Genomic DNA, 19455 nt, shown 5'->3' with positions numbered 1-19455 from the left:
TTTTTCCAAATTCTGTCAAAGTCTCAGCCAAGATTTTTTCTTGATGAAAGTTTTGATTGCGCATAATATTTCCCGAATTACTATAGAAACTGGCCGGAGACAATTCAGATATCCGAATTTTTGTCTCCGATTTTTTCTCTTGACAGTGTTATGAGTGACATGATCAGACTATGGCCAGTGCTGGCAAATGTAAATCCAATTTCGAGTTAGAACTTAATCTTAGACTGAATCATTCTGCGCTTTGAACATTTCAATCTCGGGATCAACGGGTATATGGCTTAATAGTGATCTCTCTGCAGTCACTGACGTATAATAGTAACTGAATGCTCTTTATCTGTGAATTTTCTTGATCACACAAAACAAGTGTTATTATTATTTTTAAAAAAGGTAAAATAAGAATGTTTGAACAAAAAGGTCTGCACAACAATCGAACGCATACTGGGTCCTCAAGTTCTAACAATTTATGATAATATTTTCGATGTATGACATCGATACTGCTGAATATATGAAGTTGTTGTGTGATTACAAATTTTGTCAACACGCGATCAAACAGTTAAATCGCATTGTTTTTATTACCGATTTGTTCTCTTTTATTGGCCCGTCCCTTCGAATAGTTTGTATTCTTTAATAACTGATCAATTTTCCGATGCTTCTAAGTCCACCAAGAACTTGTGCTCATCTGCAAATCGAAACCGGACGCTCCCCTCTAACTCCTCCCCTCCAAATTGTCCATAAAACTTCTTAGCATCTACGTTCCAATCCAGAACAGCCCAAATCATGCTCTTACTCCCGTGTTCATCTCTCGACTTTTGAATGACTGATGTGAACAACTTTCTGCCGATTCCATTTTTCCTGAATTCACTCCGAACGAATATATCCTCTAAGTAGGTGTACTTACCCCACCTGAAACGGTTTGACGAATACCGATTTACTTTGCTCCAAGGAGTATTTTTCATCCCAAAAGACGTAAGACGCTAGAAGATTCATTTTTTTAAGAAAAATGCTGCTCAAAACTCTGTAATTGGCTGCAAGGGGGTGGTGCTAGAATGACGTGCAGCCCAGAGGCTGCAGTGCGTGAAATCACTAAAACACCCTCGACTGCACCCCGAAATCTTGATCTCTGTTTTCTGCACGTACTCATTGAAAACGGCCTTTCTTTTAATGTTTTCATATAATTTGGTTTACGTCCTCCCCTCAAGCAGTTAGCGGCTCACATTTTTACATTTACACTCTAAGACACAATGTTGTGCTTAATAATGACACTGCTTGATGTGCGAGGGGGGGGGGGGGTTGCGGATTGGAGCTTGCTATAACAGGGATAAATCCATTTTCCGATTTTCTAGAAAGTTTTCCCTTGCAGTCCACCGAAGTCATTATCTCCACACTCTACACGTTCAGTCAATTACAAAGAATCTGTTCAGATATATTTAATCTATACCCGACGAACTCCCCAGGTGGAACCACGGTTATCTTGCTAGATTCTGGAAGAACTTAGCAGAACCTTTCACGATAGCCACTATTTCTAACAGACTCGCGCTAGATTGCCCTTTGCTGGCAGCATCTTTGAGCCAGAATAGTCACTTGGTCTCGCCTTGGAATATGAGCGCATCTATAATTGATTTTTTTCACCTGCATATAATGTTTTTTAGATAATTTGTAATTGCTCGATTATTCTGTTAGGCCACGCAAACTTGGATGCGTCTCAATTGGACATTAAAGTTTTGCATCAGGTGGACGAAAAAAAAATTATTACATGCAAATTCTGACTGTGCGCTGATAATTTAGTTCTTATCGTGGCAATAACCGCCCATTGTTTCCGGATTAGAATCCACAGCGCGTTACACAAATGGCAGTGGACAGCGGTTCTCAGTCATTTACATGCTCTTTATCCGTTTATAAACAGCCTAGTGTAATTAATATATATATATATATATATATATATATATATATATATGTGTATATATATATATACATACATATATATATATATATATATATATATATATATATATATGACTATAAAATTATTGCACACTAAAAACCATTGCACACTAAAAATTTTGGGGTAAACTTGCACGAATTCTGATCAAGATTTGTATGTCTCCAATCAATATTGAATCAATCTAAAACTAAAACTTTCTGTCTTAATTGGCGTAGTGGTTAACTCATTGAGTCGAGTTAAGTTGCTTTAGCAAACGGAAGGTTTGGGGTTCCTTCCTCACTGTCTCCAGTGGACGTCCCCCGATTTGATGAATTACTATGAAACTAAGTGAGATAAAAAAAACCAAATTCACAGTTCTTAAAAAGGATGATCCCTGCTGTGAGACTGTATATGGGACACACTGTGATCGGTATACAGTCAAAAACACTTAGATCGGTGGAAATACAGTGATCAGTGTTTCTACGTATAGTATAAATTCTTAAATAAATCAAAGTTTGATTATTGGTTTTGTTTCATTTTCTAAGAGCCATAAAATCTAAACTCACCATTACAACCTTTAATATTTTTGTCATCAAATGGATCAATAGCTATCTTGTATTGTTCTTTTGATTCTAAATGATGTTTCTTACTATCAATAGTATAATTAGTTACATATTTACTTTTTGCATCATGTATAGTATTTTTATATTCTTCAATAGTTATTTGGTTTTTAATAGCAGCTTTGGTTATACCTTTTAACTTTTTCTATTCTTCTCTTTTAACTGCATTAAAACAATATGCTTTAGCTTTAAGGAAACATGCTTCCATAGTAGTATCATTAGGTATTTCGTCTTTCATTTTACCTAACTCCGAGTTATGTAATACATCTTTTTTGTTTTTCATTTTAGTTCCTATATCACTATCTAAAGGAACATTTAAGTTTATGAAAATAATATCAATATCTGTATAATGATAACTACAATCTAACTCTATCTCAAAGTATTCTTGTATAGCTTTATACATAAACAGTTTAGCTTTCTCTAATATAACAAAACCAATATGAATAAATTTATCTAAATTAACATTCCTTCTTGTTTTATGTACAGCCATTAGTTCTTCATGAAACTCCACAGCATATTTAAAAGCATATTTAAAATTTTTTATATCTTTACACATGACTACCTAACTCGAAATTTGTCTATTGTACACGTTTTCTTTTGTTTTTCAACAGAAGGCATTTTTCTTTAACTTAAAGAATACAGCACCAAATCAATCTCCCTTAGCTTTCGCTTCTTTTATTTTTTTTGAAAAGTAAACTCAATATAAGGTTTTAACCATTCACTTTTACTATAATCTAACTTTTGCTTAATTGTAACATCTTCCAACATTAAACTTTTACTTAAACACCAATCTAACATCTCTCCATCAATTACATAGTCTGTGTTGCGGCTGCTCAAGAATCTCAGCGGAACCCAACTTCGCGGCCTGGTTCTCGAGTTTTACGCCGGCCTGGTTCTTCACTTGGTTGCTATCGACTAACACTCGCGTAGTAACTATTAGTCGCTCAGTTGTAATAAAGGACTGTAACTTTAATTTTTTGTGATTGAAGTTAAGAAAATCCTTGGTGATAATCTATATCCAATCTCGTGCTGAAGTTTGTAAGGCTTCAGCCCAAAGCTAGTACTGTTGCTAACTTCTTGTTAAGAAAGCTCAACTAACTTATAACGCTCGAGATCTTAAGATCTAGCAAAACTTAGCGCAAAAGACTAAAGTTGATGAAGAATCAAATTATAGTCAATCTGAGAGCCAACTGCTCCTTATGACAGTTTCTAATGGTTCTAAATACAATATGGTTACACTATTCAGACAATTGGGTTAAAGTAAATAATCCGCTAAATATCATTTATAACATCATTGTCACTGATCTCTGATTGGTTAATCGAATAAAGTGATTTAAGTCAATGTTTACATAGTAAATGTCAAATTACCGCACTATTTGCTTTTGTTGACATAAGCACTGATGGTACATACGTAACTCTAAATGCCTCAAATGTATGACAAATGACCTTTAATAAACACTTAAGGGATCATAGAATTAACAATTTAGCAAAATTAACAATAAATGACAAAATATCCAAAAATGCACTTTTTGCACCATATAAGTGCTAATAGCATCACTTGTAGGTATGATGCAAGGATGTTCGTTGGGTCCATGGATAGCTTAGGGGTTGCCCTAACTTGTGCTAAAACCTTGGGTTGCTCAGGTTTTCCCTTCTCAAAATCGGGGGGGTGGACAAATTTTCAGTCCCAACTTGTAAAAATTTTCAGTTTTGACCTTTTTTGAGTTTTGGCAAAATTGCAAGTTTCTGAGTTTTGATTTCATTTCTGTTGGTCTGATGGCTCATGCTTCTGTTCACTAGTGGCGCCAACATCGCCGGCCCTGTTTTCGATCTCGGAAACACCATCGTAGAAGACTGGCGCCAATTTCACCACCGGCCTGTTGAATTCGCCATGTGCCATCTTGACTCTCGCTGATCGTACGACTCCATCGTTGCCTTTGAAGACTTGGATGACTCGTCCCATCTTGTACTCACATCGTTTCACTGACTCGTCTACCATCCAAACAAGTTCTCCTTCTTTCAGGTTTCTCACATGTTCCTTTGACCACTTTGACCTCTGATTCCATTGTGGAAGATATTCACGAGTCCATCTCTTCCAGATCATGTCCACATATGCTTGAGCCGTTTTGAATGATTTTCTGAGATCATGGTAGCGTTCACTGGATGGCATAAATGGTGCACTTGCGTTTTCTCGTCCTAGCAGGAAGTGATTGGGTGTAAGAGCTGTCAAATCCTCTGGATCGTCACTTACTGCTGTCAGGGGTCTTGCGTTGAGAGTTTGCTCTACAAGACACATTGTTGTGCTGAGTACCTCGTCAGTGAGGCTTCTGTTGTCCAAGATTGCAATCATGACCTTCTTGCAACTTTGAACCAGTCTTTCCCAGATTCCACCAAAGTGAGGAGCTCCGGGAGGGTTGAATTTCCAAACAAACTTTTTCTGAGCTAAGTCACTTTCAATCTTAGCTTTGTCCCATTCGTCCATGAATGCTTTGAGTTCCTTGGCTGCTCCAACGAAGTTCGTGCCGTTGTCGCTGATGATGGTACTTGGGTAGCCACGTCGTGCGATGAATCTTGTCACTGCCGCTAGACATGACTCGGTGTCCAATGACTGTGCAACTTCGATGTGTACTGCTCTGGTTGTCAGACAAGTGAAGAGGCAGCACCATCTCTTCAATGTACGTCGTAGGAACTTCACTTCTATGGGTCCGAAGTAGTCGACTCCGGTATGGGTGAATGGGAAAACATGTTCATCAAGTCGTTCTCGTGGTAGGTCCGCCATCGGTGGGTGGATTGGGTTGGCGTTCCTGTGTCTGCTTTTGATGCATCTGGACTTGATTTTTCGTAACGCATTTCGTATTCCAATGATCCAGTATTCTTGTTGGAGCATGTTTCTCACGTATTCTGTGCCTTCGTGTAGGTTGTCACGATGAGCTCTCTCCAACAGAAGTTGTACTACTGGATGCTTTGCTGTCAACAGTATTGGATGTTTTGCATTGTAATCGAGGTTTGAATGCTTCAGTCGACCTTTCACTCGAATTGTTCCATCTTCCTCTATGAAGGGTGACAATTTGGCGATGTTCAATGTTTTTGAGATTTCCTTGCTGTTTGATATAGACTTCGAAACATTCGGGAAGCTTTCGTTTTGAACAAATCGAAACAGTATTTGCTCTGCTTGATGAATCTCGTCTGCTTTGAGGGGACCCTTCTGTTTTGTCTTGAACCTCATGCAATAGGCAATAAAGTTTCTAATTCGTTTGAAGGAACTGTATCGTCTCCAGTCAAATAGTTGCTCTAGTTTTGTTTCTGTTGCTACAGTACTCGTAACTTGCTCAGGTTCGAGTTCGTTCACTTGGCACCACGGCTTTGGCCACTTTTCTTCATCTGCCTGAAGCCATGCCGGCCCGTTTAGCCATGCGGACTCCTTGAGGCCTTCGATGGACATTCCTCGGGTTCCGATGTCGGCAGGGTTTTCAACACCTTTGACGTGTCTCCATTGATCCATCGATGAGTTTTCCAGTATTTCAGCTGCTCTGTTTGCAACGAATACTTGTTGTTTCTTGTGCGCTGCCTGTAGCCACTGTAGCACTGTTGATGAGTCGGTCCAATGATAGATTTTGCCGATTTTGACATCATGCTCATTGAGTACCTGCCTTCTGAGACGAACTCCGTAGACTGCGGCTTGAAGTTCTAATTTCGGTACCGTCATATGTCTGATGGGTGCCACACGGCATTTCCCTATTACATATGTCAGTTTTAGCGTTGCTTCATCTTGCAGATATGCCACGATGCACATCGCTTCCTCTGATGCATCTGTAAAAATGTGAAGTCTCAAATTTGAACATCCGTTTTCGAAATAAAGTCGATTTATCGACATCGTCCTTATTTCTCTCAACTCAGAGCACCAATCACTGAACAGTTTTGAGTGTTCTGCTGACAACTCTTTGTCCCATGCTTGTCCCATTTCTGCCCAAATGCTTTTGAGAAGAAATCGCATTCGTATGGTGAAAGGTGAACATATTCCAAGTGGGTCGAACACTGCTGAGACAAAGGATAGGACAATTCTCTGAGTTATTTTTGCTGGAACTTCTTGCTCAGTTCCACGACAGACAATGAGACTGTCTGTGTCCACATTCCAGTTGAGTCCTAGGATTGAAGATGATTGTGGTTCTGCTTCGAAAGTTTTCACAACTTTCGTTGATCTGTCTGTCTCTGGAATGTGTGACTTGACTTCTTCGTCACTTGCTATCCATTTCGTCAACTTGAAACCACCTTTGATGAGGATGTCTCTGACTTTCTGATAAATTTCAATCGCTTCTTGAGGTGTTCTGACTGACTTGAGGAAGTCGTCCATGTAGAAGTTTCGCTGAACCACTTTGACAAGATTTTCGTCGTTGACTGCATTATCTTTCGCCACTTGGTGCAAGGCGTAATTTGCACAAGTCGGCGAGCTTTTCGCCCCAAAAACGTGTCGTGTGTACTCGTAGACTTCTATCCTCCGCTCTGGATCTTCTCTCCAGAGGAATCGTAAACATCGGCTGTCATCTTTTGGGACAGCTACTTGAAGAAACATTGCTTCTATGTCGGCTGATAAGGCTATTTGGTGTTCTCGGAAGCGAAAGATGATTCCGATCAAACTCTGCAGCAGGTCTGGCCCAGATAGAAGTTTGTCGTTTAGGGCTACACCTTGATACTTCGCTGCTGCGTTGCACACTCTTCTGACTTTTTCGGGTTTGTGCGGGTTTATGACAGGATGATGTGGTAAATACCATTGCAGTTTGTCTTTGGTTTCATTCAGTTCAGCTTGATCTACTTTCCGAACGTATCCAGCGTTGACATCTGTGTCAATGGTTTCTTGGTAGCGCTTCTTTAGCGCCTCGTCTTTCTGCAGGCGTCGTTCTAAAGACTTGAGTTGCCCCATTGCAGATTAGAAGTTGTTTGGTAACTTCACTTCGTCCTCTCGCCACAGAAGTCCAACTTCGTATCTTTCACCATTGAATCGTGTTGTTTGTTCCAACGTCTTGATTGCTCGTTGCTCTTCTTTCGAATGTCCAGTGACATCGCAGTTTGAAGCATAGGACTCGATATTCCACCACTTACTCAACTGGTTTGCTAATTTGTCATCTGCAATTGATGTTGCTGTTGTGGCAAGAGTTGCTGCTTGCTTCGCTGGTAGGGGTCCACTTAAAGCCCAACCAATCTTTGATTTCACTGCCCATGGTGCAGTTTTGTCTTCTGACTTCTTGAATTCAAAAGGGTGATGAATGTCGTAGCAATCTTGTCCAAGAATCACTTGAACATCATTTAGATTGTAGCTTTGATCTGGCAAGTTCCTCAGATGTGGGTAACGGTCTTTCAATTCTTGCAACTCTACAATCTGGTCACCCAATTTCAGTTTTTCGTGTACGTAGAACTGCACTGTTGTCAATGGTCGAGACTTCTCATGCGCTGAAACAGCTATTGGCACTATTTCAGTCTTTACATCCTGTGATCCATGGATCCCTGCTACTGATAGAGATGCTTTTCTGCCTTGGAGATGGAGTTTTGACACCACTGATTTGTCCACAAACGAGATTGAGGATCCTGAATCACACATTGCTAGTACATTTAGGCTTAAATCTCTGTTAGTCAGCTTGATTCGTACCACTGGAAGTCCTCCTTGGGTGATGTTAGTTGCTACTGCCGTTGTAGCATCTGAGACATTCCTTGTAGTCTCCTTCTTCGGTAGTTCGCTGTGCAAAAGCCTGTTGTGCCGCCTTCCACAGCTGGGTACGCTGCAGGTCCTGCTTCTGCAGTCCTTCGACATATGACCTGGTTTCAAGCAATTGAAACACAGTCGGAACTTCTGGACATGCTCTCGTCGTTCATTTACTTTCAGTGACTTAAACTTTTCACACTTCCAAATAGGATGTTGCCCGTCTTTGAAGGGACATTCGAAATTCTTGGGTTTGCTTGACTCTTCAGCGTTTGAAGCAAAGGTACTCGTCTTCGGTTTATCACGGCTTTGAAATTTGTTTCTGTCAAACGACGAGTTTGTCTGTGCTAACAAATTCTCATGAATTGTAGCTTTGGAGGCAAGCCACTCTTTGAAAATAATCAGGTTACCTCTCAGTAGTCGACGATCTTGCATATACTGCAACCACTGTTCTCTCAGTTGCGGAGAAAGTTTTCTGGTTGTTGAACTTAGCACTGCTTCTGCTTCTAGGTATGATGTGTATCCAAGTTGGGTCAAGGTGTTCACCACATTTGTAACCACATTTGCGAATTTGACAATGCTCGTAGAATCGTCATGTCGAACTGGAGGATGAGTTAGTATTTTCTTGAATTGCGCGTTGACGATGAAATCTGATCTTCCATACTTCTCACAGAGTATATCCCAAGCATGATAGTATGATTGCGAGCTGAATCCCATTCCCGATATTGCTGCTTTTGCTTGACCCGTGAGACTGGTCTTGAGGTATTGCATCTTTTCTGTATCGCTGATTGGCTTTTGATGAACAACAACATCAAAAAGACCTGACCACTCTGGCCACTCCAGAGGATCTCCTGAAAACTCAGTCAGTTTTAGTTTTGGCAAGCCGCTGGCACCACTGCTTGGTACTGGTTGGTAGATCACTTGGGGAGTGGTGTGATTCATTGTGCTCCTGTTTCTGCTCTCGGCAGACCTGTTCCGAAAGTTGTTATTGGGACTCTGACTCCTGTTTCTGTATTGAACTGCTGACGTTCGCTGCTGCTGAAACGTCGTCCTTGTCAACGGCGGTGCTGGTGGGTCCGTTACTCTAATTGATTTACGGACTTCTGGTTTCTTGAGAATGCTCGGTTCTGTTAGTTGGGTTGAGAAAAGCCTTTCGCCTGGGTGGAACAGTGGGGTAGTTTTCGGGTAGGTGCTGAAACGTTTGTCAGCTCTGTCCTTAGTGACATTCGTTGGAGGGTCGATAACAACATTTGGAGATAGTGGTCGTTGAGGGACAGACTGTTGAGCCCCTGCTTCTGCCCACCTCTCTATTCTTTCTTGATTTCGTTTTGATCCAACACTTTCTATCTCATCTGCCACTGATCCGGATGCTCTCGAGCTTCCTTTGGTCAGCTCAAGTTTCAGACGTCTTTGTTCTTCTTCTTCCTCTGCTTTCCTTCTTTCGTTTTCAAGAGCTCGCTCATGCTGTCGAAAACGCAGTTCGTCTTCTTGCTGTTGCATCCTCAGACGTAACTCTTGCTCTTGTTGCTGCTGTTGCTGCTGTAAACGTAACTCTTCTTGCTGGCGACGAAGTTCTATTTCCTCACGCTCTTGCTCTAACTCCAACTGGCGCTCTCGCAGTCGTTGCTCTGTTTCTTTCTTTGCTCTTAGGTTTTCGAGCTCCATTTCTTCAATCTGTCGCCTTCTCGATGATCGCGAGTTGGCGATACTGGGTTGCTTTCTGTTTCCATGTGTAGCAGAACGCTTGGAAGAGACCTCGGCGTTCTCCTCAGCATTTTCTATTGCTCCATTACCTGTATCAATTACAGTTTTGTCGTTTGGGTCTTTGTCACCAGCCGATGTAGTTGACACTAAAGATGTTTGATTTCCACAATCCTTGCTGAACCTGTACTGGTTGATCAGGTCTTGATATTGACTTCTCGTTTTACTGAAATTCGCAAACCCATCGGGACAACCTTCTGTATTCAATATTCGAAGAGCTTCTGCGTAAATTTCATCTAGCTTTTCTAATAATCGTTCCATCTGATCACACAGTATCTGTCTTTCGGAGTCGCTTAAATTTTCTGATTTCAATTTCTTTTCGAGTTCTCCCAATTCGTGCTCAATTAGATTAGCATCTTTCCATAATTTGTACCATCGCAATGTGTATTTCCGGTAATCGACGACTACTGCGCGACAATCTTCAATATCTTGGAGATCTGGTATTTTGTCAACTACCCATCTCAAAACTTTTTTCTTTTCTTCTAACATACGCTTGGTGTCATTGTCAAAGTTTTCAAAATACTTTGGTTTTAATAGTAACCTCTGCTGTTGTCGGTTGTCTTCCAAGTCGTCGTACGTCCTGAAGAAACATCGATAAGCACTTTCGGCTGTCATTGTTTTGTTTTGTGTTAGGTAGCCTTCTAGCTCGTTGAGGTGTCTGGAGAAGGACTTGAGTAGGTCAGCTTGCTCTTTCTCTAACGTCTTGAGTTGACCACTCGCCTTCCAATCAGCTGTCTTCCAGTGTCTGTTGGGACTTTTGCTGGCCATCGTTGCTGATTTTGTTTTGGTCCACCAGGTTGAATCGAAGATTCCTTTCTGTTCGTGTCACTGCTGTTGATGTTGTCCGGGTCGGCGGACCAAATGTTGCGGCTGCTCAAGAATCTCAGCGGAACCCAACTTCGCGGCCTGGTTCTCGAGTTTTACGCCGGCCTGGTTCTTCACTTGGTTGCTATCGACTAACACTCGCGTAGTAACTATTAGTCGCTCAGTTGTAATAAAGGACTGTAACTTTAATTTTTTGTGATTGAAGTTAAGAAAATCCTTGGTGATAATCTATATCCAATCTCGTGCTGAAGTTTGTAAGGCTTCAGCCCAAAGCTAGTACTGTTGCTAACTTCTTGTTAAGAAAGCTCAACTAACTTATAACGCTCGAGATCTTAAGATCTAGCAAAACTTAGCGCAAAAGACTAAAGTTGATGAAGAATCAAATTATAGTCAATCTGAGAGCCAACTGCTCCTTATGACAGTTTCTAATGGTTCTAAATACAATATGGTTACACTATTCAGACAATTGGGTTAAAGTAAATAATCCGCTAAATATCATTTATAACATCATTGTCACTGATCTCTGATTGGTTAATCGAATAAAGTGATTTAAGTCAATGTTTACATAGTAAATGTCAAATTACCGCACTATTTGCTTTTGTTGACATAAGCACTGATGGTACATACGTAACTCTAAATGCCTCAAATGTATGACAAATGACCTTTAATAAACACTTAAGGGATCATAGAATTAACAATTTAGCAAAATTAACAATAAATGACAAAATATCCAAAAATGCACTTTTTGCACCATATAAGTGCTAATAGCATCACTTGTAGGTATGATGCAAGGATGTTCGTTGGGTCCATGGATAGCTTAGGGGTTACCCTAACCGTGTGCTAAAACCTTGGGTTGCTCAGGTTTTCCCTTCCCAAAATCGGGGGGGGGGACGGACAAATTTTCGGTCCCAACTTGTAAAAATTTTCAGTTTTGACCTTTTTTGAGTTTTGGCAAAATTTCAAGTTTCTGAGTTTTGATTTCATTTCTGTTGGTCTGATGGCTCATGCTTCTGTTCACTAGTGGCGCCAACAGTCTGCCTTATCCGTTATTTTAGCATCAACTTTTTATTTGGTTTGTATCCTTTCTTTTTATTTTCATTTTGATAGTCTGTAAATTGATCAAAGTTAGCCATTGTCTTTTCTGGAAAGAATGGATAATTCTTTGTTTTTGCTTCAACTCATCATTATACTTTACACCAACGGCATAGATTTAGCCTGTATTCTTAATAGAACTAGTGTAATTATTATCTGTGAAGCCAGTTTCTGGATCATTACACACTTTGGTTTTACCAGTAGGTAAAGCTTGTACCATGGAAGAGGAATATAATGAGTTGGAGTCTAAATATTTTGAATAATTCTCTTTACCTCTATAATCAGGATCTATTTTTTAATTTTTACCTTCAACATGACAATCACCTAATACTGAAGCTAACCCACCTCTAATACCATGTTGTTTTGTATCATAAATATTAACTGCTTTTTCTTTGTAATGTTTAAGTTTGTAATGTGTAATTAGTATATTTCAATCCACATAACCAAGTTAACCCAGGAGTAGAATATGTGTAACAAGGATCGGTTTCATATTAAACTAAACACTTATCTCTTAACCTTTCAAGAACATCCACTGATAATAATACATCAGTTTTAAAATATAACACCATATAATCTTTTATTGTTTCACATCCAGACGCATTCGAACAATCTAATGCTTGCTTATACTCTTCATTAGTAATACCACTTTGTTTCATCTTACAATAGAATACTTCCATAGCTGGTAATGATGTTTCATGAAGTTTATCTATACCATCTAAAAATTCAAATGGGAATATTCCTTTTCGTCTCTCTAACTCAAATTTGTTTAATGTTGCACACTCAATGTTTTATCTATAGCATCTAAGCTAAGTGGATGGAAAAACGTAAACATATCTAATGCTTCAGCATGACCCATATCAATACAAAAACAATTCGAATCAGATTTTGTTAATACTTTAATTCTAATCCTCTTTGCTCGTTTAGTTATAAATAGGTGATTATCATAATTAGTAGAAGTATATGCAAATATTGGTACAAAATTGTTCCTAGCTGGGAGCTTCCACTTATTGTGCATATCCTCTAATTTTACCAAGATGATGATCTCTTACAATGTCTTCATCCATATACTCGTTACAATAATAACACTGAATAGTAAGTGGAGTAATACTATCTTCTTTTAATGGAATAATTATACTAAATATCTCTTCAAATAATTTATTATAATAACTCATCCTACTTATAAACAAATCAACTACATCGGTCGAGCCGCCACTTTGTGGATCTTCTCCACAATAACTTTCAAACTATTCTTCTGTATATCAGGACAGTCAATTTTTATATATAACCTACAAGCAATAGGAATGTGTTTTTTGTTTTTTATAATAAACTAAAAATCATATTACATAGCAAATAGTACTCTGTTTTTATAGTGGAACTTATCAAATTTTAGATAATCATCATGACGGACTGTCCTTCTTCCAATATTATTACACAGTTCTAAATGTTTAATTAATGCATTTTCAGTTCGAAATGACACAAAACACTTTAGACATGGATAACATTTATGTCTATATGATCTTGATAAGAATGATACATCTTTACATAGGAAATAATGATTACCCCAGTATAATATACTACATTTTTAGGATCTTTATGATTGATTAATACAGGATTAATAATTTTAGTTTTAATTCGATTGAAAGCAATAAATATTGCTTTATCTTTGTTTAACTCTTGTATTTTCTGTAAATCTTTATATCCATAAGGAGGTAGAAGCTTTGGTAATTTTATCTCATTAACATAATCAGGTTTTTTAAAATTACTATCTTTTACTATCTGTTAGGATTACCTTTAGCAGAATGTACATAAGCAATTAAACACCACAAAAACATTTATTATCATTATTATGTATATTAAGTATATATTTTGATTGAAATGGGAGTTCTACATGATAACCACCACTAGGATAAAACCTGTGCATATACATAGTTATTTTAACAAAACTTTGCAAGCTCCAACCAGATTGTTTCTTTTCTTGTTCTTGCATTCTAGTCTCAAGCTCACTATTCATCATATCCAAGTCATAATGTCCATTTAATTGTCTAGTCATCCTGAGACTAAATGTGAAATCATTTTCATCTAACTTATCATCGGTAGGTTTTGTATACTTTACTACGTCAAAGGTGGTAAACTTAATATGGGGATGTATGTTATACTTTGTCTCTAATACTTTTAAGAATTTAGGAATTTCATTATTACCATTTGTTATGATTATTTTACTACACTTCATATTATGATCTAATCCTAACTCATTGTTTGTCTCTCTCCATATACAATCAGCAAGTTTTTTCTGTTTACCATGTTCTTTATGTTCACCTGATCCATTGTGTTTATTTTTATTGTTATATCTAGTGTTACATATATCATTATTGCCTGTAATTGGAGTATTATCTTCAGATATAGTACTATCCTCAGTTATATTTTTATTGGTTTAGCCACTTCGTGGACCTTCAGTTATAATATTATCTTTATCTTTACCCTTAAAACTATTTAGATGCATCTGTGTTTTTAAATATTCATCCACACTATATTGACTTAGAGCAGAATTGCATGTTACGCATTGAAACTTACTCTCATTCATTATTATTTCCCCATTATTTAGGCTTAAATTATTCCCAGGTTTTATTGTTTCGTTATGTTTATTATACTCAGTATAATTATCTAGATACATATCAAAACTATCACAATAGTTTATTCCCTCTAGTTCAGGATACTGTTTATCTATCTTTTGTTCTATATCTTTATAAGTAACTTTTACCTCGGTCTCAATAGCACTCTCATTAATCCTTTTTCTATAATATACTCGCTCATTCTTTTTATGTTAAAGTGATTGAATGTGTCTAGCATTTTTCTTTTGAGTTAAATCCTGATTACAATCTTCACACCTAATCTTATTAGAGTTTTTTAGGCTTTTTAACACAGACAATATCATCAGATGAATCTGAATCTTTAGATGAATCTGAATCTGAATCTTTAGATATATCTTTATCAGTAAAGTGATTTGCTTCAGTCTTTCGCATTGAGTCATTCATATCCTCTTCTCGTTGTTTTGATTTTTCCTTTTTTTTTATCATATGACTCCTTTATTTGATTAGGTTTATTTGATTGGTTCCAAAGCTTTTTCTAGTTCTTCCTTTTATTTTTCGTTATCTATTGGTTCGTTTTCTTCTTTTAAATTAATTTTAATATTCAACATTTGGGTCGCCTTGCTAGTAGAACTAGCTTCTCCGCTTCCAGTTTGCATGTTTTCGTCGGAAAGATAAGGCTTGGTGTTGGAATTGTGATATGTGTCAGTAAACCTTTCTTATGCGTTGTATTAAACGAAACTATAACATAAAGAGAGAGACATGATCATATGCATATACAATATAATGATCCGAATCAATATATAATTTGTAGAAAGTGTAAAGCAAAAAAACATATCTCTCACTATAAATATGAACATTTGACTTGTAGGGTATGTTTGTATCACATTAGATATAGATTTGGTCATACTAAAGAAAGATTCATAGAACGTGTACAGAAAAATAATTTTGAAGTTCATTCCTAATAAAAAGTTATTGGTTATCCCGTTATATATTATGTTAGTATTTGTTTTTATAATTGTTCATTGGAATTTTGATAAATATTCTCATTTAAGGAAGAGATATAAAGGATATAGGAATGTTCTAACAGAACCATTTGAAACGAAAAAACTTAATTTTATTATTTATGGTCCATCTAATTCAGGCAAAACATCATTTATAAAACATTATTGCGGTTTGTATTGTGTTAATGTATTCTGTATAACGTATACGGTATTAATGATTTGAAATTATTAGATAATATAGTCAACTTTGCTAGTAGTATTAATATTTTTGAGGATATGGGAGAAAACATTAGATTACCAGCAATAGATTCATTATACCCTAAAGGTTGACATCACAATATTAATATAATATGCGTAAGCATACTGTAACAAATTTAAATACCAAATCAAAAGAGAACACACCAGCAACATATATATTATTTTAAATAGTTCACAACAATTCTTTGAAAGAATACAAGAGAAGTTTAATTGTGATTCTAATCTATTTAGATTTAAAAATTATAAATATGGTATAATAAACTATTGTACTATTGGTGACTATTATATTGTATTAGATAAAGACAAAAATGTTGTATATGATTCAAAAAATAGACAATCTTGAAATTGAGAAGTATATTAAATATACAGAGTTTAAAGAAAAGGAATTTAATATACTAAGTAGATATTTAATAGATAGAATGTTAGAACCAACACATATTAAACCAAATGGTTAATGTTCTATTTTGAAGAATAATTAAACTTTAAAGCAATAAATAAACTATATAATTTTTCTAAAACATATCTGAAAGTAAAAGGTATATTTAATGATGTACATAGTGGATACATTGCAGTAATTGGTTTAATTAGTAAATTTGGATTTGTATATAGTTACTACCAATATATGGTAACAATGATAAAAATGATAATTTTATTGGTATCGATATAATGAACATAGGGAAGGCCAAGATTAATTTAGGAAAAGCTAAGTCGTTAACAATAGGTTAGGGTGTATTTAATAATAACAATGAAACATTAGATATAGTATGTATATTAGTCATTAGTCTTATATCTATTTATGCAATCCATAATGTTATTAATTCTCCAACTAAAAACAACATTAATATGTAGAGAATGTAATATTGAAATTGATGATAGTGGTGATCATCCAGAACATGAAATAATGCTATATTATAATAAATTACATAAAAAATTAGTTGTAAGATGTGTGAAATGTATTTAAAAACAATATAGTGGTCATCCTTTCACCAATGAGTCTAAGACTAATCGTACAGATGTTATATCATCAGTACATAGCTATATTGATTATAGTGATATCAATAATAGTGATAGTGATGATAATATGGATAAAAATAAAGATAAAGATAAAGATGATTTATATACGGTTTTAAAATAATTAAAATATAATATTGTAGAGAATTGAAAAGATTAGTTTAAAAATGAATTGAAAACGGAAATTAAAAATGAATTAAAAACTAGAAATCATAAATGAGATAAAAACAGAATTTGTAAATGAGATAAAAACAGAAAGTAATATTAAGAAGAATATTACTATTAAGAAGAAACTAATATTAAAACAACTAGAATTTGTTGTTTATGTAAAATCGAAAAGAATGGAGATTGCTTTTATAAAACTGGTGGTTTTTGTATAGATTGTTTTTCAGAAAAAGTTTCACGTCCCACATGTAGTATTGTCTTAAACAGATCTTCTCTTGGTAAACATAGAAAAAATAGGCATAATAACCAAACTCCTAATACTATCAATGAATAAGCACAAGATTACAAACTACAAAAGATTTTATGTGTTAACATGAGATTATATTCGATAACATGAGATTACATAGAATTACACTAGATATATATTTTGGGTAATTCCCCATGAGATTACATGAGATAAGATCAGATTATATAGAATTACATTAATTATATAGTTTGCGTTATTCCGCACGAGCACGGAGTTACCCAAACTATATAATTAGTGTAATTCTATGTAATCTCAAGTTATCTCATGTAATCTCTTGTTATCGCATAAAATCTTTTGTAGTTTGTAATCATGTGCTTATCCATTGATAGAAATAGGAGTTTGATTATTAAGCATCTTTTTTCTATGTTTACCAAGAGAAGATCTGTTTAAAACAATATTACATGTGGGACATGAAACTTTCTCTGAAAAACAATCTATACATAAACCACCAGTTTTATAAAAGCAATCTCTATTCTTTTCGATTTTACATAAACAACAAATTCTAGTTAACTTAATATTAGTTTCTTCTTAATAGTAATATTCTTCTGAATATTACTTTCTGTTTTTATCTCATTTACAATTTCTGTTTTTATCTCATTTATAATTTCGGTTTTTTATTTTTTTTTAATTTTGTTTTTAATTCATTTTTAAAGTAATCTTTTACTCTATAATATTATCTCTTAGTTCATTTAAAACCTTATTTAAATCATCTTTATTTTTATATTTTTTGTTATCGATATAATTATCACTATCACTATTATTAATATCAATATAATGAATATAACTATGTACTGATGATATAACACATGTTAGATCAGCTTTAGACTCATTTCTAAAAAGATAATCACTATATTGTTTTACATTTCATACATCTTACAACTAATTTTTTTAATGTAATTTATTTTAATGTAGCATTTGTTCATGTTCTGCATGATAACCACTATCATCAATTTCAATATTACATTCTCTGTATATAAATGCCTTTTTAGTTGGAGAATCAATAACATTATGGTTTGCATAAACAGATATAACAATAATGGCTGATACACATATTATATCTAATGTTTCATTGTTATTATTAAATACACCATAACCTATTGTTAACTTCTTACCAGTTCTTAATTTAATCTTGGCCTTATCTATGTTTATTATATCTAAATCATTAATATTATCATTATTATTATTGTTACCATATCTTTGATAGTATTTATTTGCAAATTAATTTGATATACTAATTACACCACTTACAGCAATATATCCACTATGTACCTCATTAAATATACCTTTTACTTTCATATATGTGTTAAAAAAATTAAATAGTTTATTTATTACTTTAAAATTTAATTATTCTTCAAAATAGAACTTTAACTCATTTGGTTTAATATGTGTTGGTTCTAACATTCTATTTTATGAATATATACTTAGTACATTAAGTTCCTTTTCTTTAAACTCTGTATAATTAATATACTTCTCAATATCAAGATTGTCTATTCTTTGAACGATACACAACATTTTTATCTTTATCTAATTCAATATAATGGTCAACCATAGTACAATAATTTATTATACCATATTTATAATTTTTAAATCTATATAGATTAAAATCAATTTTAAATTTCTCTTGTAGTCTTTCAAAGAATTGTTGTGAGCTATTTAAAGTAATATATATGTTGCTGGGGTGTTCTCTCTTGATTTAGTATTTAAATCTGTTACAGTATGCTTATGCATATTATATTAATATTGTGCTGTCTACCTTTAGGGCATAATGAATATATTGCTGGTAATCTAATGTTTTCTCCGATATCCTCAAAAATATTAATACTATATGCAAAGTTGACTATATTATCTAATAATTTTAAATCATTAATACCATATACGTTATACAGAATACATTAACACAATACAAACCACAATAATCTTTTATAAATGATGTTTTGCCTGAATTAGATGGACTGTAAATAATAAGGTTAAGTTTTTTCATTTCAAATGGTTCTGTTAGAACATTCATATATCCTTTAAATCTCTTCCTTAAATCAGAATATTTATCAAAATTCCAATAAGCAATTATAAAAACAAATACTAACATAATATATAACGGGATAACCAACAACTTTTTATTAGGAATAAACTTCAAAATTATTTTTCTGTACATGTTCTATGAATCTTTCTTTGGTATGACCAAATCTATATCTAATGTGATACAAGCATACCCTA

The 19455-nt window shown here is 35.0% G+C and overlaps 1 protein-coding gene across 1 annotated transcript in view; it reads right to left on the bottom strand.

Moving 5' to 3' along the window:
• Window positions 1-360: 360 nt before the first annotated feature.
• Window positions 361-19455, bottom strand: part of LOC142338326 (thialysine N-epsilon-acetyltransferase-like) — a 41006-nt gene continuing 21911 nt past the window's right edge. Inside the window, exon 4 of the mRNA XM_075388020.1 lies at window positions 361-903. Coding sequence (XP_075244135.1) covers window positions 636-903 — 268 coding nt within the window. The 3' untranslated portion in view covers window positions 361-635. The remainder of the gene's footprint in view (window positions 904-19455) is intronic.

The sequence above is a fragment of the Convolutriloba macropyga genome, chromosome 4, assembly GCF_964194025.1.
Source record: "Convolutriloba macropyga chromosome 4, txConMacr16.3, whole genome shotgun sequence".
NCBI classification, from domain to species: Eukaryota; Metazoa; Xenacoelomorpha; order Acoela; family Convolutidae; genus Convolutriloba; species Convolutriloba macropyga.
The sequence above is the reverse complement of the archived record's forward strand: the minus strand, read 5'-3'. Positions and strand labels throughout refer to the sequence as shown.